Genomic DNA, 22,973 nt, shown 5'->3' with positions numbered 1-22,973 from the left:
TTTGCATTAATCATACTTTTGAAGCCGGTACCACTGTACTGAGGGTAAAGATACAAACTCTGTGGCTGGATGTCACACACACCTTTGACTGTAACAACGCTACTGCAGATATCTTTTCCAGCATCATTTTTGGCTTCACAAATGTATTCCCCACTGTCTTCAGTATCAACCTCTGAAACACGGAGTATTGCCAAAGATTTTGTAAAAGATATCCTGTATTTGTCACTCTCTTTTAGCTCTCTATCATCCTTGAACCACGTGATTTTAATCTCAGGAGTACCAGTGACTTCACAGGTCAGTTCAGCATATCCACCTTTCTTTATGAGATGAGTTGGCTCTAGCTTTTCCTTAAAGGCAGCAGGTTCTGTGGATTTAAGAAGAGTGTTCAGAAGAAAGAACACAGGAAAGAGTGCTGCTGTGTTAATCCAGCAACTAGAATTTTAAATAAGAGTAAGAATGCAAACCTTTCACAAATAAATTTGCACTGCATGATACTGAACCAGCTACATTGGAGACTTTGCAGGTGTATTTTCCAGAGTCAGTTGGTTTGACTGCATAAAGCTCCAAGTAACTTGCTAATGCTTCTGTCATAATGTAGCAGGCTCCTCCTGTCACCAGCTCAGTATCACCTTTAAACCATTTCACTGTCAGTGGTGTTGTGCCTTTAAACATTCCTTTGAAATGTACAGTTGATGCAGGCAATACATCTTGAGACTCTGGTTCTACAGTGAAGCTGGGTGGCTCTGGATTGCGTTGAAAGGAAAAAAATGCAATGAGTAAGAGAGGGCTTGTATTTTGGGAAAGAAAAGTATTATCACAAGATAAGCAAGATTCCAAGAAAAGTGAAACAAATTGCCAAACCTTTTATAAACAAAGTGCTACTGCTCTCTTTGCTACCAGCAGAGTTTGTGGCTCTGCAAATGTAGACCCCAGCATCATTTGCATCAAGGTGTTTTATTTCCAGAGATGCTGAGCCTTCTGCAAAGTGTACTGTATACTTGGCACTTGAAGTGATCTCAGTATCTTGCTTAAACCATGAGACAGTCATTGGAAGAGAGCCTGAAATTTTGCAGTCTAGGCGGCACGAGGCGCTAATGATGCTGTCAATATTCTTCAGTGGTTTAGTAAAGAAGGGAGGGAGAGTGCGATCTGTTGAGAGTGAAAAAAATGACAGAAAGGAACACATGAGCAAAACAGGAGTGCTGTTCTGCTTCTGGCTTTGTTAGGCACAGAGCAGAGCAACAGGGCTCTCTGCAAAGAGGCAGTACCAACCTAGCACAGTGAAGCTGGTAGTACAAGAGCTGATGCCCACATCATTAGATATCTCAAAGGTGTATTCACCACTGTCCTGCATTTCAGCGGCATAAAACTTGAGTTGAGCAATGTTATTTTTGAAGCTGATCCTGTATTTTTTGCTGGCAGGGAGTGGCTTTCCATCTTTGAACCATTTGGTTTTCAGCTCTGGAGTGCCTGTGACAGTGTACTCCAAAATAGCTGGTTCCCCTGCTGTAACCTGGATCATTTCGGCTTTTTCAATTATTTTGGCAGGTTCTACAACAGAATTAAACAACTGGTGTTAAGGACAAAAGGAAATTTCTTCTTCTCTCAGGTGGCAGACTGCAGGGATCACAGCACTTCTCCACTGACCTTTCACTGCTAGTTCACCAAAGCAGGACTGACTTCCTGCATCATTCTCAGCCACGCAGGTGTATTTGCCACCAGAGCTCAGCTGGACTCCGGTAATTTGCAGTGTTGCTAGACCATGATCAAATGTCACTCTCACATTGTTATCATCTTTAATAATGTCTTTGCCTTTCATCCATGTCACAGAAATAGGCTCTGACCCTTTCACCACGGCCTGTAATGTAACACTATCTCCAGCCAGAGCTGTCACATTTTCGATTTTCTTAACAAATGATGGTGGTTCTAGTTCAAAGAAGAGACAAGAGAAAAATACTCATCTACTATTACATCATCACATAAAATATGCTACTTAATGATAGTTTTGTAAGACAGTATGTGCAGTACATGTTGCAATTCAGCCAAAGAGCAGGCAAGTTGGAGAAGTGCTTTCTCCAGCTGGGAGCTAATGGCCCATTAATCTCAATGTTCTTCAAATTCACAGGTTTGATGCCAGATAAGACTCAAGACACACACAGAATTTTAAGAATAGAAGATATTCTTTGTCCCCAGTCTCCCCAGCCTCCCACAAATCCAAAGAGAAGACATTTTATGAAATAAGAGGTTTTTGCCATTCCCTTCAGTAAATGGAGTTTTCTCTCTCCCACTGACCTTTCAAGATGTATGTGGCACTGCACATGCACTTCCCGACTTCATTAGCTATCACACACTCATATTCACCGACATCTGCACTATTAAATGAAGACACCTCCAAAGAAATAACAGCCTTCTGAGAGGTCAACCTGTATTTTTTACTACTGCGAATCTGTTTCTTGTCTTTGTACCAGCTAATCTCAAAGGGTCCAGTGCCAGCAACCTCACACTGAAGAATGGGGTTTGTTCCCTTCACTAGCTCTGCAGGTTCAAGTGTTCGGATGAAAGATGGAGGCTCTATAAAAGTAGTAAGAAAGAATTAGTCAACCATGCCAAAAAAAAAGGAAGGAAGGTTTTTCTCAAGAATGTGACTGGCAGCAACAAGGACAGACCTTTGACAACCACTTCGGTGGTGCAACTGTCACTTCCAACCTCGTTGACAGCTTCACATGAGTAGGTCCCAGTGTCATCAACTTTCATTTCCAAAATATCTAACACAGCCACAGAATTGACAAAGGACATCCTGTGTGTGTTACTTTCATGGATTTCCTTATTGTTCTTGAACCAAGTAACCTGGATTTCAGGAGACCCTTTGATTTTGCATTGAAGGCGTGCAGAGTCGCCTGGGGTCAGTAAATAAGATGGATCAACCTTCTTCACAAAGGATGGTGGTTCTGAAAATGGGAAGAGAGGGGAAGAGATGGTAAAAAGGGGGGAGGGGAAAAGGTAAGGGGGAAAAGGAAAGAAAGCTGAAATACAAAGCTTTGAAAGATTGCTTCCCAGAGCAAGAACAAAATACAGCTTCACAAGAGATCAGCATAATCTTTGCTGAGGTGCAGCGTCTGTGTCTTTGCTTTCCCTCTTCATCCATCTCTACCCCGCAGGCAGGAGAAATTCTTGATTTTCTCTGATGAAAGAAATAGTGAAGTAACACATGGTGCACTGTAAGGCAGCAGGGGAAAAGACTTTACAGGGAACGGACCAGGTAGCAGGTCTGAGAAGAATTCAGTGTAATTTCAGCCCAAAGAAGTCTTTTGCCTGTGAAAGAAGAAATGGGGAACCCAAGAAGACAAAAGGTAAAGGGGACATAGAACTATCTTACCTCTGACTGTGACGCTGGCAGAAGAGGAGCTGCTTCCTGCCTCATTTGAAGCAGTACACACATAGTGGCCTGAGTCCTTGAGCTTAGCCAGAGGAATCTCAAGTGAGGCTATTTTGTCTTCAAAGTAAATCTTATAATCTTTGCCTGGAGGGATTTTGTTTCCATCCTTTGTCCACCCTACAGTTACTTTCCTGTCTTCATCTACCTGACATTCAAGGCGTATTTTTTTATTAACTGCTGACTGTACTGACTGCAAATCTTTAATGAAGTGGGGCTTGTCTATAATGACCATTTCAGTCTGGCAAATATCAGCCCCAAACTTGTTGGAAGCTTTGCAAGTGTAAACCCCTCTGTCACTAGCAGTAAGAAGGGAAATTTCTAAAACATGTTTATTTTCCACTTTGGAGATCTTATGGTGGTCTGAAGGTGAAATAGTTGTTCCATCTTTCTGCCAGGTGATGTCGATGACTGGAGTGCCCGAAACAGTACACAGGAACTTGGCACTTTTGCCAACAAAAGTAGTAATAGGTTCAGGTCTGGTAAGAAACGTTGGTGGAAATGCCTCTGCAAAACAAAGGGGTTCAATGTTATCAAGAGGTGAGGAGTAGAGCCACATTTTCCAGAGATAGAGAGCAAGAGAGGCTAGCTTGTCACTGAACACTTAAGCAAAAGAAAATAGCAGTGAAGGAGATAAGAGGTGTTAAAGATGATAAATTTTGGCTTTTGGTTTTGTACTTCTTCAGTCTATGTATTGCTCCAGAGCTTGAAGGCATCTTGAATCTCTGGAGCAACGCACGAACTAAAGGAAAATAAACAAAAAGCCCTAAATTCCTCCCTCAAGACTGAGATATTTGCTCACTGTTCTCTCAAGATGGGCAAGTTTGTATGCATTTCACTGTTCATGCACCTTTTTCTAGGCTCTAGCACCTAGCACGTAGCAAAGACCACATAAGGACTCCTCCCAGAAAGAGAAAAGTCAGAGTAAAAAAAGTCATCATAAAAGAAACTCCCAAAGGATAATAGCTTTTTGTTTCTTTCTTTAAAGAAAAAAACCCACTGTATAGCTCTCAATAGACACAAAAAAATTTGCAAATTGAAACCCTTTAAACCTCCTTTTATTTAAGAAGATCTATTTCCCCAGTCACAGAGCTCCCCTTTGGCAACGGCACAAAGATGTTCAGGTATGCAAACCTGCATAACCTGCGTCGCAAGTATAGTTGCAGGATAAATCTAGGGTGCTAGGATAATCACACAGTGACTATTACACCAAGAAATCAGATTTAAAAGTGTTTCTTGTGAAATAAACCTTCTTCAAGAATGAATTCGCAAAGCAATCCCATGCTGTTTCTTCCTACTCTCTTTCCCCCTTCTTCCTTTCCCTCTGAAGCTTTTTCACACTGATTCCCTTCATAGAGAAAGCCCCTAAAAGCAGCATTCTCAAAAGTTATTTCTTTTATATGCTTGTGCCTGCCAAAATTAGGTATGGATTATGTATTATGATGGCAACCAAGAGTCCTACAATAAACATATGCAAGTATAGCAGTGAAGGCATTACAATACACCAAGGTATTTTATGGAAAAAGAGAAGAGTTTGAAGGTCTGTACTTACCAGTTACTGTTAAAACAGCTGTAGAGCTTACACTGCCATGCTGGTTGGAAGCCTTACAGCTATATTCCCCACAGTCAACAACTTGAGGCCTTGGGATCTCCAGTGTGGAGAGGTAGTTGGAGGTGCGAATGGAGTATTTGTCCCCGTCATATATCTCTCGTCCGGCTTTGTACCACTGGAACTTGACATTGGGAGCCATCTCCACCTCACAGGTAAACTTGGCCACATGATTCACAGCCACTTCCAAGGGTTCAAGCCTTCTCCTCAGGATCGGTGCAACTGAAATTAGAAGCAGAGAGTAACTCAAAACCCTGCCTGCTGCCATTCTGAAATTAAGTGATTGACTGACTGAAAAAAAAAAACCACCAAAAAGGTGACATACTTGCAATTCACATAAAGTGACTGTAAAAGAAAAAATATCTGTAAGAAATGAAAGCAGTACTAAAAGCAGTACTAGACTCAGTGGACAGACAGTCTCACAGTGCATAATGACATCAGGAAACAGTGGTGATACTGGAAAAACAAAGTGAAATAGCAATGAACAATAGCAATAGGATATAAATTTATAGTAATCTGTTCTGGACTTGTGAGCAACTATGGTGTGAACGAGAAGTGCAATGACTCTAAGGAGTGAGAGAGGGTGCAGCAGTGAGAAAAATGGGAAGAGCAGGTCCACTTCTCAGCCAATAATAGGAGAAATGGTTGGGATTGAGATACGGCTTTGTCCTGAACATGCTAGTGCAATGAAACAAAAAAGTTCCTGACCAAAGACTGGGGTAATGGAAGTGAGAGGCCTTGCAATGTGGTAAAAGGAGACTATCAATCCAGAGAGAAATAGGGCCCTCTGATTAGTGGCATGATGGTATTAATACTGTATCTCTGTCCAAAGATATACATGGTAGGGGAGGTTCATTAGTAGAGCAGTGCATTAAAAAGATTATTTTATCCCCATAATCCAACCTCTTTTAACAACTGTGAGTTTTGCTGCTGTTGCTCTTTTTCCACCTTGATTCAGCGCCTCACAGGTGTACTGTCCTTGGTGAATCTCCCCACACACTTTGCTTATTGCTAGTGTGTATGTGTCCTGATCTTGCAAACACTTGAATTTGTTGCCTGAAGAGACCAGTTTACCCTCAAAGTACCAGTTCACCTCTCTGGCGTTTGTTATGACAGACACCAGCCCGACACTCTCCTCTTCCTCCACAACAATGTCAACCAGTTTGCTGTGTATGATGGGATAACCTTCTTTGCCCAGCTCATCCTTTTGCTTTCCAGCTCTAGTTTCTAGACCCTCTCTGCCCTCTTCCTCACAGTTTTCTTCCCTTTTCTCTTTTCTTTTCAGTATCTCTGTAGGTGTCTCTGTAAGAACATCTGCAGAGGCTACATCAGCACCCACATCCTTGATTAGATCATGCTCAGCCTTGATTACTTGTGCAGACAAAAGGTGTTCCAGTTGTATTTCTGCCTCCATAGTCCTCTCAGCCTGCTGGGGCTCCAGCTCAAAGATTTCATCATAGGATTTTCCTGACAGAAGTGGACTGGCAGAGAATGGCAATGCTTTGGATTTTTCACCAGTCAGGGAACATTTATCTTCACAAAGAAAGGAATAGAAAACTTCCTTCAAGACTCTTTTCTGGTCAGCTGTCTGAATGTTCACTTCTCCCAAGGAGACTTGGATTTCTATGGGACTGCATCCTCCTGTGGTCACAACGTATGTGCACAAGGTATGCGTATTGTCCTTGGTGATGTTTATTGCCTGTACTTTAACATCTTCCTTATCAGCCAACCATTCTGAAAACAAGAGGTTTTCCCCACTTACCACTGCAGCTTTCAGTGCATTTCTGATTTGAGACTTTATGTCTAAGCTGCAGCTCTTGGGAACCAGAGCAGTGAGCTCACTGTCTTTGTTGAGGACTTGGCTTGGCTGGAGCTCATGAGAGTACATTGTTTCATGGGATTGTCCTTCTGTCCTGTGCCACTGCTTAAGTGGCTCGGAAAGGTCAACATGTTCTTCCTCCATGGACTGGTTTTCTTCCAGCAGCAAGGGAAATCTCACAGCCTGTCCCTCATGTATTCTTGCAGCAAAATCTTCCTTTGCTGTTTCCAGGAAAGAAATGTTCTCCAGGGGGACAGCTTGGCCCCCAGTGGAAGCCAATTCAGAGAGAAATCTTGGTTCAGCCTTCAGCTCACCTTGTGCTATCTGAAAGCCCTCAAGGATCTGGATTTGGTCACCATCCATGACATGGCTCTCAGTGGTGCTGGACACCTGTAGAAGGGTTTGGGAAGCCTCTGTCTTCAGAGTAGCCAGTTGTTCTGCTGCCTTGGGGATGATTTCTTCTTTGGGCATGAGTATCTGTGCAGCTACAGTCCCAAGGCAGCCTGGCAGTTGTGTCTCCATCACTGCTGCAGGCACCACACCCTGAGAGCCAGCAGGGAGGGTTTCCAGAGGCTCTGCTGGAAGCCTGCTGCTCTCTTGTATTGTGGCTGCCTGGGTGAGCATCTCTTCAACACTCTGCGCTGCCAGACAGGTCGGTGGCAGGCCAGGCAAGATGTCCTCCCTGGGCAGCATGTACACTGCCTGGCTCATCTGGAGCTGAAGGAGGGTTGAAGGCTCCCTCTTGGGCTCAAGACTAAATGCTTCTTCCATTGCAGAAAGCTCACCAGCCTCCTCGCAGAAAAGAGGGCTTTGCTCCTCTGCCACTGCCGAGTGCTGCAAGGCTGGGCTCTGGCTGCACCCAGCGCGCTCCTGGCACAGCACCAGGAGCTCAGCAGAGCATGTGGCCTCCCCCAGGGCACTCACAGCCCTGCACGTGTAGAGCCCAGAGTCCTCCTCCACGCAGTGCCACACCGTCAGAGAGCCCGAGCCGTCAGGGCGCTGAGCAATGGAGCGACGGGCGTCGGAGAGGAGCCGCTCGCTCCCCTTGGACCACAGCACGTCGGGGCACGGCCTGCCCTCCACAGTGTACTCAAAGACTGCCGTGGAGCCCGGGGCACACAGCATGCTGCCCGGCTGCCTGGCAAAGCAGGGGGAGCCCGGCTGCCTCTGGCGCACGTGGAGCTGGGCGCTGCAGCTGGTCTCACCGTGAGCATTGCTGGCCACGCACAGATACTCACCCTCATCCTGCACTCCCGCGCATGGAAGGATGAGGCTGTGGTCACTGCCAGTAAATACTAACTTACAGTCCATGCATGGGGCTAGCTTCCTACCATTGAAAAACCATTGGATTTTGGGTGTGGGGCTGCCAGTAACAGTAACAGAGAGCCTAGCTACATCTCCCTGCCAAACTTCAACATCTGAGACCCGTTTGAGGAAAACAGGGGCTTTGCCCTCTTCCTCAATTTTCATCCTTGCTTTGCTGAAATAAACTGGTTTTTCAGGCTCAAATTCAAGTGTTTTCTCTCTATCAGGCAACTGAAGGCCGCTGCTGTAGCCTTCATTTCTTCCTTCCTCAGAAGAGGCAATAAGAGACCTAGTGATGTCTGTATGGAAAAAAATTGTTTAGTTTTACTGGAATATTTATGAGAACACTTGTAGATAGCAATACACAGTGTTAGGCCATCTATTTTTCTATAGCTAGAGGCTTTCTCAATACTATACAGCAGCTAGCAATGAACAGGAGGTCTGTGTGGTCTCCTTGCTGTCACGCCTGCCAAAATGAGTAAGACATGCTGTGTTGTCAGGTTGCTTAAGAATTTCCTATCTTGATCAGGACGGGTGTGTCTTTAAACCTGACATCACAGTATGGGTTAGACATATCCCTCCTGGGTGCACTGTGCAAGTAACAATCAAGCAACATTGATGCATTTCACAGATATAATTAAAGCAGCATGTCTTAAACATATTTGTATGTACACCTATGCAAACAATACAGCAGAACAGTGCTAAGACCCTGATATAATTCCAAACACCAACAAAAAAAACCAGAATGCCATAATTAGGATTGAATCCTACCCCCCTCCACCAAACCAACCAACAAACCTGCAATCTTTTCAGCACACTAACCTTTCTTTTGATGCATTAGTTCATCTCTTTAAACTCTATCTTTTGTCTAGCACACCAAAAGATTACTTCTACCTTAACAGCTTTGTCCTGGTTTTGTCATTAGACCCTTAAGTTTACAGCATCATTATTACAAACATCACAAGTTTAAACCTTTGATTTAATATAATTGATTTAAGTCTCTGCTTTTGAACTCCTCTCTGTCAAGATGTGGCATATTAAAACTCGCACAATGTCAGAGAAAAAGAGAACAGACTTTTAAGATTTTTTGTTTTCTTGCCTTTTTGAATTTATAGATCTATGCACTAGACAACTTTAGTTCCAACAGTTGTTTAAAATGAGAGGAAACAGAGGCAAGAACATCTCTGCAGATGTTTGACAACAGAAACATCAGTGAAATATGGAATCTCCAGGAATGGAAAAATTCATGAAAAGCATGATGCAAGGAAAACCTTTGGAAATCAAATACAGTTGTCCTCACTGAGTAAAATTTCCTCAGTAAAGGCCCAGAGTATTTGATTGATATGAGTTAAAAAAAAAGAATAAAAGTGTGAGCAGATTAATGTCTCTAGGCAGTGTAATTGAGAAGCTTCTCAATTACAGTGTCTTCAGTTTTAAAACTTATTGAGAGATAAGAATTTTTGCTGCACTCCAGCAACAAACATAAAAAAAGAACAAACTGTCACCCAATTCTTTCTCATTTGTTTTAGTAATTATTAGTCTCACCACAAATGCCATAATATAAATGACATAGCACAGTGATTATAGTGACATAGCATGCAATGATTAACTGCAGGGAAGAAATGCTTAAGTAAAAAAAAATCAGAGCAATCCTTCAGCATAACTTACCAACCTTGTTAAAACAGTAATAAATTGTGCAAATAAATTCGAGAATGGGTGGCAGAATTGGGACAATAAAATAAAAAAATTAAATATATAAAAATTGCAGAGTGAAACCCATGTTAGCACAGAAGAATGCTTTATACATAGGAGTGTGGCAAAAATTAATGCACTTTTGTGTGTTCCTGGATATTTATGAGAGAAGAACTACACAGATACTTCTTCATATTTTAGATATGTTTGTAAAATGAATAAAGTACAAGAAGCAATGGAGATAAATAATTTCATATTTATTTCACAAATTAACCATACATGTTAACATTCAATATACATTGATGACAAATAAACATACTTAATTCTTTTTTTAAGATACTTGTTTTGTAGAAATGAAGACAACATTAAATCCGAAAATAAAATTGTGAGCTTTTTGATTCCTATGAAAACCACAAAATTTTTAAAAGAGATAGTCAAGCTATACCAGTTGTCCCATACTAAGTTCATTCAAACCTAGGATTACTCCAGATTTAATAGTTGTAGCTTAGGTGAACCAGGTGCTCCTGGCTAATGTACAAAACTTAAACCAAGACTTATAAATTTACATAAACCACAAACAACACTACATGGGTAGAGATAAAGATGCTTGGCCATATATTTCAGATATATAGTTCAGATATGAACTTGGACCTGTGTGGCTTATGGCTCAAAAAACAAGTTATGGGCCTCTTTCTTCTAAAAATATTCAGATTTACATGCAAAATAAACACACTTCACAATTGCGCAGGACCTAATCAAAGGGCCTCTGACCTCTTTGACTTTGGAACTTAAACACCCCTGACATCCCAGCTGACATAGAACATCAGACAATTCATGCCAACCTCCCTAAGGACCTCTGCTGTCTAATCAACCAGTTAGTGCTACACATCTACACAAGGAATGGATTAAGGACACATCATGGAGTAATTCATTCCCAGCACAACATCGAGTCAGACAGTCATGCTTCTCTTTCCTACCACCATGGCAGAAAGCACAATTAACTCTGCCTTTTAACATACAAATCTTAAATATTTATCGAGGGCTCATGACTGAGAAGACACTGAAGTGACACATTTGCATTAGCCTAAACACTTCAGTCATTTTGCCTGGGTACTGGGTTATTAGAACTTCCCACTCCTGATTTTAAATTTTTATCAGGCATCATGATTGGGCAAAGTGAATCTTTTGAATGAAAATTAGTATCCCAGGTGAGTGATGGGATAGTATTAGAAGATAACAGATTTTTTGAGACATGCTGGTCTCACTTTGAGGACACATCAAACTCAGAAATAAGAAATGGTATGAAGAAAACTGAACATACTATAGGAGTAGTTTTTATGCTTAAAGTCACTCTGCTTAAAACTTTTTGCAAGGCAACTGACAGCAATTTGTAACTAACTGGAAGAATCTCATTAACAGATAAATAAAGTAAAACCAATTTTTGCTTAGGGGTCTTGAACTCAAGATCTCATCTTGACATATAGGTGACTGGAAAGTTGGTATGTGCATTAGAAAGTAATTTAGGTTCTGAGGAACGTTAATTAATAGCTTTCCTCCATTTAACAGATTTTCTTAATCAATTTATCATTGTTTATGTAAGATAGATTTAATTCTGATTCAATTATGTCAGCTACTGCTGCTTCCTCATAAATATTAGCATTACTTTAAATATAAAAATATACATTCACATTGAGAACATTAATGCAAAAATCTCCTGTGCTGAGAAAATGCCACACATAACAACTGAATATATTCCCCTTATTTCTGGTCATCTCGATACAGAGCACACTTAACTGTTCTTAATAATAAAAAAAAAGGAGAGAAAGAAAAAAGGAATATGTAGAGATCCAGTTCTAATGTGAGAAGAATACTGCATAAAAATATCTTATGGTTTTTACTACTATGCATTTTTTTACGAATGACACTGGAATACAGGGACAACCAAAATTATTTTAATGAATTTACAGTAATATAATTGATTCGTTATTAATACACTCCCTTTGTCCTTTCCCTTTAACTTCTAAAAATACAGTACAAAATATGCTTTCATGTTTATTACTTGGTAATAGAGAAGAAAATCCTGTTCAGTCTCTACAAGTGCAAAATTTTCATTTTTCTTCCCATTGCTCTGCTCTTTTCTTTGCAACAGCATAATTTCATTGACTTAAAAAAGGCATTTAATTCCATGAAAGAGGCCCATAGATGTAAGAATTTTGCAGTGATAGAAACCATAAACAGGATTTGAATCATGTTCTGACACAACATTTTGAGAAGGGGAAGTAACAATTTAAGGAGTTCTTTAACAGAACTATACCCAAACGAAACAGCAAACATAAGTTAGCGTTCCATACCTTTAGGTCACAAGAAAAAGGTGGTGTCTACATTTTCAGGTGATTTCTAGCCTACATAAAACAATAGTGATTGCACTGTTACAGACACATGGTATATATACATTATACCAAAAAATTAATCCTACGCAAATGAGTGTCAATTAAAATATCTTTACAAGAATGAACAAGGAGCGTAGAAGGAGTCTGAAATATCCCTCAGTGCAGAAAGTGTGCACAAAATCTATGCATGGATTAAATCTCACTTAAATTTGTCAAAGAAGGCAAACCTAAGTGAAATACAAATATGCCCACAGAGTGGTTTTCATCCTTAGAGAGATGAAAACAATGCCCCTAAAATGAGTGCTGCATTTTTACCTGCAGTGAAGAACAACATAAAAACACTTAGTATTTCAAGACAGACTCTGAAATAAATGATGGAAATTTAGTATAATGTTAACACAGCACAAGTCTCAGCAGTTCCTGCCCTGTTAGTAGCTATACATTTGTACTGCCCACTGTCACTCTGCACCAGGTTTTCAATGGTAAGACTGTGCAAGCCGTTCTGCTCTTCCTGTGCACAGTACCTATCCCCTTCCAACAACACCCCATCCTTGTACCAGTGGACACTGGGACAGGGGGAACCAGTCACAAGACACTGGAAGCACACTGAGGCACCTACAAATGTACTGTAGTCAGAAATAAGCCTCACAAATCTGGGAGGAGCTTCTGTGACCTGGAACTCAAAGCTGCAGCTCTCTGAGTCCTCTGCCCTAAACTCCACCCATTCCTCTTTGGATGGCTCTGCAAACACATCAAAATTAATGTTGACATGCTTCTCCCCTTCCACTTCCTGCTCTTGTTGAGTCACTGCAAGCAGTTGGATTGCTTTTTCTGAGTCATCTTTGTGCGGCTCAAACTCAAATTCCAGCTCTATTTCTGACTGATCACCTGGGCTCACAGTCGTACTCAAAAGCAAGTCACACTTCTGGGACCTGTGTGGCTCACAGCCTGTGACTGTCTCACTGCTCACTGCATTTGCTTCCTGCTGAGCCATGACCATAAGGGAGCCTTTGCAAGTTGCTTCTCCCAGCCTATTAGTTGCCTGACAGCGATACAAGCCACTATCAGAAGGTCCTACATTTTTGACCTTCAGACTGTGAAGTCCCTCCTTCTGACTCACAACATACTTCCCTGTGCCAGGTGTCGCACATGTGTCACCTCTGAACCACTGAACTACTGGGACAGGAGTACCTGTTACAACGCACTCAAAAACTGCATCCAAGCCTTCTGTCACCTTGATATCTGTAATGGGCACAGCAAAGCGTGGAGGCATTTCAGTTACTTGGAAATCAATTTTTACATCCTCATTCTCCCCTGCTGCCAAGCTTGCAGCTTGCTCTAACAAGGCAAGTGGAAGTACATCTAGGGAAACCACCATGCTCTTCTTGTCTGGGCTAAACTCAGGACTGGTTATGATTTTGACCTGCTTCTCAAACTCTTTCACTTCATTTTCATCCAGCTCCACTTCCAAGAGGATTTCCTGTGGTGAAGGGGACCTCGAAGATGTGCTTTGCTCCATGTCAAAGTGTATAACATGCTGGTGGGTGACAGGGGGTGGCAGCGCCAGTGACCGTCCATCTTCAGGCAAAACCTCCACTTCTGCAATACTTTTAGCTTCCCCGACAATGTTCACTGCATGGCACAGATACTGTCCTTCATCAGCTTTCTGGACATTAGTAATTTCCAGAATATATTTGTCCCCGTCCTTCTCTATTTGCACTCTCTCATCCAGCTCTAGCAGAGACTTATTATGATACCACTTCACTCCTGGCTTGGGCACACCCACCACCTCAGCCACAAACATCAGTGTGCTGCCCTCATACAACCTCCTTCCGCTCAATGCCTTCAGGAATGCTGGTGGCATGTCCCTGCCTGATGGCTCCAGGGCTTCACAGGGGGTCATAAACCCATTTGACTGGGGCTGGTCTGGAGGCTGATGCCTCCTCTCACACAGGGGGAGCATGGTCAGGGCATCCATATACTCCCCAGTGGGTGTCCGGTAGCGTTCCGGTGGAGTGCTGTCCCCCGATGCAGAGTAGGGTCCCTCAAAGGGTGTGAAATACTGCTCTGAGGGTGTGTTGCATTTTGAACTGCCGAAAGGTGAGGGGTAGTGCTCAGGGGCCATGCTATACACCGAGCCCTCGGACGGTGTGGAGTAGCGCTCGGGCGGCGTGCTGTACCCTGAGCCCTCGGAGGGTGTGGAGTAGCGCTCGGGTGTGCTGAGCGGCGTGTGGTAGGATGCTGATGAAGCAGTTTCGAAGATTTCCACGGAGGATGGAGGTGTGTAGAAGCGGTCTGAATCAGGTGACTCCTCTCTGCTCCCACTCTCCAGCTCTATAGACATTTCTGACTCAGGAGAGAAGGGCCGGGCAAATTCCTGATGGTTATTGTAATAATCATAAACCGTGCTGAAGGTAACCTCCTCCACTTCCAGTGAAGTTATAGTTTCTTGCTGCTCCTTCTGAACTGTGCCTTTGAGAGTTGGAGTTTCATATATCCCAGTGGATCTTAAATAATTGGCCAGGGACAAATCAGGCTCCAGCTCTGAGATTTGAACAGCACTGGGCTCTGGACCTGCAGAAGTATCCTCCCACATTTCTTCTCCATTATTCTCAGAGGCTTCCTCAGTGGGAGTCCTCTTTTTGTCCCAAGACTCCTTCCTTTGCTCCTTCTGTGCCACAGGATCATCCATTACTAACCCAAGGATGAGTTTCCCCAAAGAGAAGCCCTTTGTTGTGTTTGGTTCCTGCTGGATGTCTCTGAGCATCTCCTCAGGGGAATCTGTGCTTTCCATCTCACAGCTGAAGCTGCTCCTTCCTGGCTCAAAGAACTTTTCTGTCTCAGAACCACCATCTTCCTCAGCCTCATGCCCAGCCTGGAGGTTCTTTTCATGTGCAGCTTTTTTCAAGTCCATAATGAAGCTGTCACTCTGGGAGTCTGTGGTCTCCAGCCGTTCCCCACTCTCCCATACATGTGTTTCCTCAACTCCTCTTTGGAAACTTGGTGTGGGCTCCACTAGAAATTCATTAACTTTTTCTGAGTCCTCTCCACAGACACTCATCTTTGAATCCTGAACTTCTTCAGCAGAATGTCTCTCCTCAGCAGATACCATGACACTGCCAAGGTCCCCATTAGGAGTTTGCAAATCAGCTGTTGTGATTTCTCTTTGCTCTTCCTCTTCCTGGGCATCAACCTCCTCCTGCTGCATCCTGTAGCTCTGACGCAGCTCCTCACTCAGAGACATCTCTCCTTCAAGCACATCACCTTGGTGCACGGGGGAGATGATCCCAGTGATGACCTCCACACTTTCCAGTGCTGTGGGGGTTTGTGCCTGTTCTGTGTGCACAGTCTCTGCAGCTGGGAAAGGCTCTGCAAACTTCTTCAGATCAAATATGATCTCAGTGTCAGGCTCAGAGGGCAACAGCTGCTCTCTGAAATGCACCTCTTCCACTTCTTCAGCTTTCTCAGTAAAAACCTGACCTGAGTTTTCTATGCCAGGAGGAGTGGGGATTAGATTCAAAGAAGGGCTGTATGCATCACACTCAATTTCTTTGAGCATTTGCCTGTCACTTTGTATTTTCCAATGTGTGCCATCACCATCATCAATTACTTCTTCTTTAGAAAGATTATCATCAGCTTTAATGCTCTGTTCAATACCAACTGATTTTTCCTGCTCCTTTTCCTGTTCCTCCTGCTGCTCTCCTGCATCGAATTCATAAAAGCCAAACTCCTCCTTTGTGGGGGTGCTTGCAATGTGGTCCTGCAGGTGGGGCACACTTGGCTCTTCCACAAGAGGCACATCAGGAGTCACTGCCTCCCTGGCAGGGGCATCACACTCTGTGCAGACATCACTTCTGTCTTGCACCACAGGCGATACAGGAATGAAAAATTGTGAAACCTTACACTCCCTTGCCAAAGCAGACTGCTCAGGGGCATGTGCTTGCCCTTGCACTTCCACAAATGATGAATCCTTGCACTCCCCTGCTAGAGCAGATTGCTCAAAGACATGTGTTTGTTCTTGCACTTCCATAAATGAGAAATCCTTACCTTCTTTTGCCAGAGCAGACTGCTCAGGAGCATGTATTTGCTCTGGCACTTCCATAAATGATAAATCCTTCCCCTTCCCTGCCAGAGCAGACTGCTCAGGAGCATGTATTTGCCCTTGCACTTCCATAAGTGATAAATCCTTACACTCCCCTGCCAGAGCAGACTGCTCAGTAGCATGTATTTGCCCTTGTACTTCCATAAGCGATAAATCCTTACACTCCCCTGCCAGAGCAGACTGCTCAGGAGCATGTGTTTGCCCTTGCACTTCCATAAATGGTGACTTCAAGATGTCCCAGGACAGAGTATCTGTATGTGGTGGCACCTTGCTTCCTTCAGGCTCCAGTTCCTCAGAAAAGTGACCTGAGTCCTTGGCTACTAATTCACATCCCTCCCTAGATATAGTAGGGTGCAATTCAGTGGTATCAATTCCAAAGCTGTGTTCCTCAGAGACAGCTTTTCCCCTGTTCTGCCTCATCTCAGAAATACCATCTGTATAACTCACCCTTTCTTCTGTATTGCCCATTTCTTGCCTTGCATAAACTTCTGTGATATCCAGCACCATTTTTCCCTCCATCTCACTTTCCCTGATGTGAGGTGTTTCCTCACAATCTTCCAACTGGTCACCAGGAGGTGGAGACAACCTCAGGGACCAGGGTAGGTGGGCTTCCTCCTCCTTGGGGCATGCAATTTTTTCCTCTTCATCCCTACCAAGTATGCTGAGGTCTTGCATGTGCAGAACATGGTCCATGGCAGGCAGTTCCTCAGTGCCTTCACCCTTGCTATACAGCTTGGGTGCCCTGGGCTGCACTGTCAGCTCAGAGGCAGTCTGTGCTGTTCCAGCCACATTTGTGGCCACACAACAATATCGCCCAGCGTCTGTGACAGAGACCTCTTGAAGGTGTAAGCGGTACACACCATTCTTGCCCTCTTCAAATCTCAGTCTCTCACTGACAGAGAGGCTCTGGCCATTCAAGGACCAGCTCACAACAGGTGGGGGCTGCCCAGACACAGCACACTCCAACACCACTTCCTCTCCTTCACAGCAATGAGTATGTGCTGGGGCTTCCGTCACAATTTGGGGTGGTTCGTTTCCCATATCAAATGAAAACTTAAATTTGTGCTTCATGGTGGAAGCAGCCTGCTCTGGAGGGAGTCGTGGGACCTCTCTTGTCTCTGTGTCTTGCTCTGGAGTTGGAGTGGGGGCAGTGATTTTGATTTCCACAGGCAGCGACAGCAAGCCTGAGTCTGGAACTGCACTTGGCAATCCCTTCTCTGCTGCAAAGACCACACCAATTTCTTCCTCCTCCTCCGTCATTTTCTTCTCCTCTTCCTTCTTCTCTTTCTCCCTTTTATCCTCCTTCACCTCTTTCTTCTCCTCCACTTTCATCTCCTCCTTTTCCTTCTTTGCGTACTGATAGGCTGGCATTCGCCGCCTCACACGGAGTCCAGCAGAGGTGCTGACTGTGCCCAGGGGGTTGAAGATCACACAGGTGACAGTGCCACCATGCTGTGGGAGCACAGATGGGAAGGTCAGTGTGGAGCAGCACCCTGTGGTGTGGACAGCAGTGCCCTGGATGCGCCCCACGGGCTTGTCATTGTTGTACCAAGTGATGGTGGGCTGTGGGCGGCCGTGGAAGAGGCAGGAGAAAGCGCATCTTTGTCCCTCAACAGCTTCCTGGGGCTTGATCTCCTGTACAAAGAGGGGTGGGCAGGGCTCCAGGAGCCCACCTTGCACCTGCCATCTCTCCCCCAGGTCCTTGGACCTGGAGTATTGCTTCACTACCTGCACTGTGAGGGGCTTTGAGCCAACCATTTTGGCAGCCACCCTACGTGGGCTGGGCTGCTCAGGAGGTGCCTCCTGAGGCGTAGACATGAGGAATTCCTGCTTCTTTTGCAGTGCTGCCCTCTTTGCTTCCCGCAGCCTCTGCAGCTTCCAGCGGGTCTCCTCATCCAGCAGCTCCTCAGCATTAGCCACTGTGGCCCTGTGCTCCCTACCGTGCGCCAGCCCTGGGAGGCACGGCCTCCCGATCGGCAGGCTCTGGAAACGGATGGTTCGTACCTTGCCCCGGGCTGGTGAGAGGTGCCCAGGCTCAGCCTCCTGCCCCTTGTCGAAGGGGGAGCCGGTGCAGCGCAGCACCACCCGCAGCCGCTCCTCCCGCCGCTGCTGCAGCAGGCACCCCCAGCTCGGCCGCATCCACTCCGCACTCCCGGCCGGAGCTGGGCCCCGCCGCTCCCCCCTGCGGGACACCAGCAGGGAGGCGGTGGACTCGGCTGAGCCCTCAGTGTTAATGGCAAATACCCTGTAGCTGCCAGCGTCGTGCTCCCGCACATCCCGCAGCTCCAGGCTGGCGCAGTGCGTGTGCTCCGTGCTCTCGGTGCGAATCACCTTGCGGCAGTCCTGGAGCACGGCCCGGTTGTTGTGGAACCAGGCCATGTGCGGGGCCGGGCACGCCACCAGCTTGCACCGGAACAACGCGGGGTCCCCCTCCAGGACAGACCTACACTTCAGTCCCTGTGTGAAGATGGGTTTACGGTTCTGGGGGCAAGCCAGCACCGCCGCTGTGCCGTGTCCCTCGAAGTCCACGCTGCGCCGTTCTGCAAGAGAAGGAGACCGAGTTACAGCATGTCACGCTCTGCCTACCACCTGGTTGTAAAAAAGTAGCAATATATTGAAATAAAAAATGGGCATGCAACAGATTTCATCACACACCCAGGAAAAAAAAGTAATTCACTCACCATATTTGTTCGAATAAACGCAACGCCTTGCTCTGTTTTAAAGATTGACACGAAAATCGTTCGTTGTCTGTTCTTTCTTCAGACTGGAAATTTCTTCTTGAACAAGCAAAAAAAGAATTTCAAAATAACATGTTCTTCTGCGTATATGTTTTTGTTGCCTGGAAAAGCTGTGTGTCTTTGGGTGGCAAAGAAGAAAATCTTACCTGACTTGCAGACAGTAGAATAAACGCCCTTTCTGACCCCTCTGTTTGTAGATATGTTCAAACAATTGAAAAAAATAGTTTGAAATATATTTTTTTAAAAGTAAGTGACATGAAATGAGAAGGCGTTTATTCGAACTAATACAGCCACTAACTCCACAGTGTTATGCACGGGGGGAAAAGCAAGCAACATGAACCACGTATGCTATCTGCAAGCCAGGGTAAGAGATGTATAATGATGAATTAATGTATGTAAAAAAAAGTGCGAGGAATCAATGGGAATGTGTAGCTTTCACATATCCTAAACAACAAATACTCTCTAGTATACTTCATCTATCCATCCAATAGTGTCCATTGAACCTATTAATGTTAGGCTGCTAACTTGTTTAAAAGTAATACAATTAAGATTTGTATAACTTCCTTCTGAAGTAAACTATTCCATGCATTCAAAAGGAAATTGAACATATATGAGCTCTATGAACAGCTGCAAAGCATGAAGTAAAAGTTAAAAATATGGCTGCACAATTATAGATTTGAAGTTTTAAACATATTTTAAAACTTAAATAACCTTATAATGCAGGTAACCCTTTGCATATCAAAACAAACATGCAACATGTTCCAATATGCTTTAAAGTGTGTCTTTCCCCATCAGACACTTCATGGAAGCTGATAAAACCTTTCCACAACATTACTAATAACTGGTAATAATTATTTTCATTGGTTATTGTACCTTTCACTTCCATTTCAACCTCTTCCTCTAGCTTCTCATGAACAATTTTTTCAGGAGCTAGAATAAAAAAGACAAATATTTTTGAGCTATAATTGTTAAATGTCCCGATCAACACTTTATATAGTAAAAATGTCCAATCTGTTTTGCAAATAGACATAAATCCACATGTACACACACACATAAATGCATGCCAGACAATTCAAACACTTGATCAATTTTGAGAATAAAGTAATCAAATGTTTTCAAACTTGTTTGCAATGTACATTTTTCTCTAAAATTTGCTTTCTTTTTGCAGGGTGGGGGAAAGTTTCTAAAACAACATGCCTTTATCATGCCGTAAATCCCTGAAGAAAACATTCAACAATCCACAGACTAATGAGATACTTCTCGTTCCTTATCATCTCCTAGGGAATGAATGTAGTGGAATGCAGTTATGATGCTATGCATGAGGAATTGATACTCGGAAGGAACATGCAGTTGCCAACCTGTCACTTTCAGATGGGTGCTGCACTCGGCTTGTCCTGCAGGGTTAACTATTCTGCACTTGTATATACCCTCGTGGTCCTGACCAACTTTCAACAATCTTAAACTGCACAGTGGCCCATCGTGTTTTAGGGAACACAGTGCAGACTCCTCAACTATTAGCTGATTGCACATCCAGACTACGCAAGGTGTAGGCACACCTTTCATTATGCAAAAGAGAAACACATCATCTCCTTCTTTTACAGTGGTTTCTGAAGGCAGAGTTTCAAGAAACTCTGGTGCTTTGGCGTCAGTTTCTGCGATGTCTTCACATGGCACAACATCAGGATAGTATACTCTATTTCTTTGCTTCTCAGTTTCATGTGGTCTTTGGGATGTAGATATAAACAAGCTTGAGGTTTTCTTTGGAGATTCTTGCTTAACTTCAGATGCTTTAAACTGACAATCTTTGGCTGCTTTAAAGCTTTTAGAATCTGATTCAAGAGTAATTTTTGTTACTGCTTTGGCTTGTGCTTCTTTTGCTAGGTAAGAATAAAGTTAGGAAAAGTATTAGTTCAGATGTTTTGCAGGAATAAAAAACATCCTTATACTTACGGGGAGAAAACCCAGTAGTTAGTATTGATAGACTATGCTGTATATTAGTGCTAAAACAGTGCTATTAAACATGAGTGATGGCACATTTAAGAGCTCTATTCCTGTTGGGCTAGTTCTAGGTACCAGAACTAAGCCTGTGGGTCTTTCCCAGAGTGACTAAGAAAAAGCACATCTTTGCTTCTAATCTAGAGCCTTAATTCGGAAAGTAGCAGCAGAAGATTATGTAAAGTGCTTTTGGTAGCTCTATAGTGAAGAAAGAAGTTTCAGTAATTAAGAGCCAGATCAACAGGGTCAATGCCCTTTTCATTATTCATCTTAGTTTTCTGGTCTTGATTCCTTTGAACTCATCTGAAATACTATCACCTGTGGTAACAATACACTTTTGGGTCTTCTCTAGTGGTAACACTACTAACATTTTAATACATGGATGTCAGGAAGAGGTAGAAGGAGTTTAAGCAAAAAGTAAATACAATATATTAGGAAGAGTGAAAAGTAGAAGACAGTTCAGTATTGCAGTAATACAATACTTCCACCCATTAATCCTTTCAAGTACATTAACTTATATTGCAAACTTTGGAATTGGAATCTTGGATTTGTTGGAAATCTGCTGGGGTTAGAAATGACCTGGTATCTAATTCAAAATTGTATCTGGCATTCTTTTCTTCCTTAAACTCCTGCTTCAGGAATTAACAAAATATAAAAATTCCTACAAGCTTGTTTTTCTTTACATCTCACTGCATATAATGAAGGATATGAGGAATAAAAAGCTTGAGACATCTGTGACTTTATGGGAAGAGGCACAAAGTTACAGTACCAACTTCCCAGTACTGCACGTTACTTATGAATAGAGCTGTAAATGTGGAGGAAAAACCCCAGAGCACTATTACTAGAGCTTTCTCAATTAAATACTGATAATAAAGGTAATAGGAGTGGGCTGTAGGCAGTTATAATGAAGCTGCAAAAAGTAAGTAAAAATGTTAAAAGTCAGATAACCACCTTTGACTGTTAGTATTGCTGATGTTGTTGTCCCTCCATAGTCATTATACACAGTACAACTGTACAGTCCTTGATCAGGCAGCTGGGCATTCAGGATCGTAAGCAGAAGAACATTTCCGTTTTGTGATATCTTCAATTTTTCAGACAATTCTATCTTTTTACCTTCATGGGCCCAAAGAAACTCATAGAATTCATTTTCTAGGGCACATATGAACTGAGCAGTGTCACCACATTTCACAGTTAGGTCTCTGAGTTGCAAGAGAATCTTTGGAGGGACATCTTTGTTTTCTTGAGAGGTCATCATAGAGATTTTGGTGCTCTGAGATGTTTGAGAAAGAACTGAGGTGTGCACAGCTTTAATTTCTTCAATTGATGTAGCCTTCATGGTCAAACTTTCTGATACACTTTCAAAAACCTGTACATGCAATTCCTGTGATGGTTGTTGCACTGATTTAAATTCTTTTTGATAAGTTTCAATGTTCTTCTTTGTGAGAGGAGAAACATGAAGTTCTGATATAGACTGTGACCGGATAGACTCTTTTAAATCTTTCCCAGAACTTTGCCTATCTAGGGCTTGCACTGTGTAATCAAGTAACAAAAACAACAACATTAGTATCTAAAGAACTTTACTGGGCCATGCTCTGAACAAAATCAAACAGCATGGAGGATGAAAATGAATTATCTTCATTTGAAAACACAGCATGCCAGACATGCTACTCTGTTGACATAGAAGTTATCCATTCACATGTATGAATAACAAAGGATGCCTAAACTAGTCATGCAGTTGATACTCAGTTGGTGCTTGTCTCTTCTTTCACCAAAGTGGTCCATTTTAGTATTGGAAACTTAATGGCACTTTAAAAGGAGGTATTTTCCTTTTTATCTTTTTTTTTCCTACAGAATAGTGCAAAATACCTCAGTCACTGCTATAAAGATCAT

The 22,973-nt window shown here is 43.3% G+C and overlaps 1 protein-coding gene across 1 annotated transcript in view; it reads right to left on the bottom strand.

Moving 5' to 3' along the window:
• Positions 1-22,973, bottom strand: part of TTN (titin) — a 234,957-nt gene that overhangs the window by 178,312 nt on the left and 33,672 nt on the right. Inside the window, exons 43-53 of the mRNA XM_077181862.1 lie at positions 19,962-20,018; positions 5,946-8,465; positions 4,986-5,264; positions 3,377-3,940; positions 2,667-2,948; positions 2,293-2,571; positions 1,648-1,926; positions 1,273-1,551; positions 862-1,149; positions 465-743; positions 83-364 (exon numbers count right to left, since the gene is read on the bottom strand). Of these exons, the coding sequence (XP_077037977.1) occupies positions 83-364; positions 465-743; positions 862-1,149; positions 1,273-1,551; positions 1,648-1,926; positions 2,293-2,571; positions 2,667-2,948; positions 3,377-3,940; positions 4,986-5,264; positions 5,946-8,465; positions 19,962-20,018 (5,388 nt within the window). The remainder of the gene's footprint in view (positions 1-82; positions 365-464; positions 744-861; positions 1,150-1,272; positions 1,552-1,647; positions 1,927-2,292; positions 2,572-2,666; positions 2,949-3,376; positions 3,941-4,985; positions 5,265-5,945; positions 8,466-19,961; positions 20,019-22,973) is intronic.

Source organism: Agelaius phoeniceus, chromosome 7, assembly GCF_051311805.1.
Source record: "Agelaius phoeniceus isolate bAgePho1 chromosome 7, bAgePho1.hap1, whole genome shotgun sequence".
Lineage (NCBI taxonomy): Eukaryota > Metazoa > Chordata > Aves > Passeriformes > Icteridae > Agelaius > Agelaius phoeniceus.
This window is presented reverse-complemented; position numbering and strand designations above follow the sequence as displayed.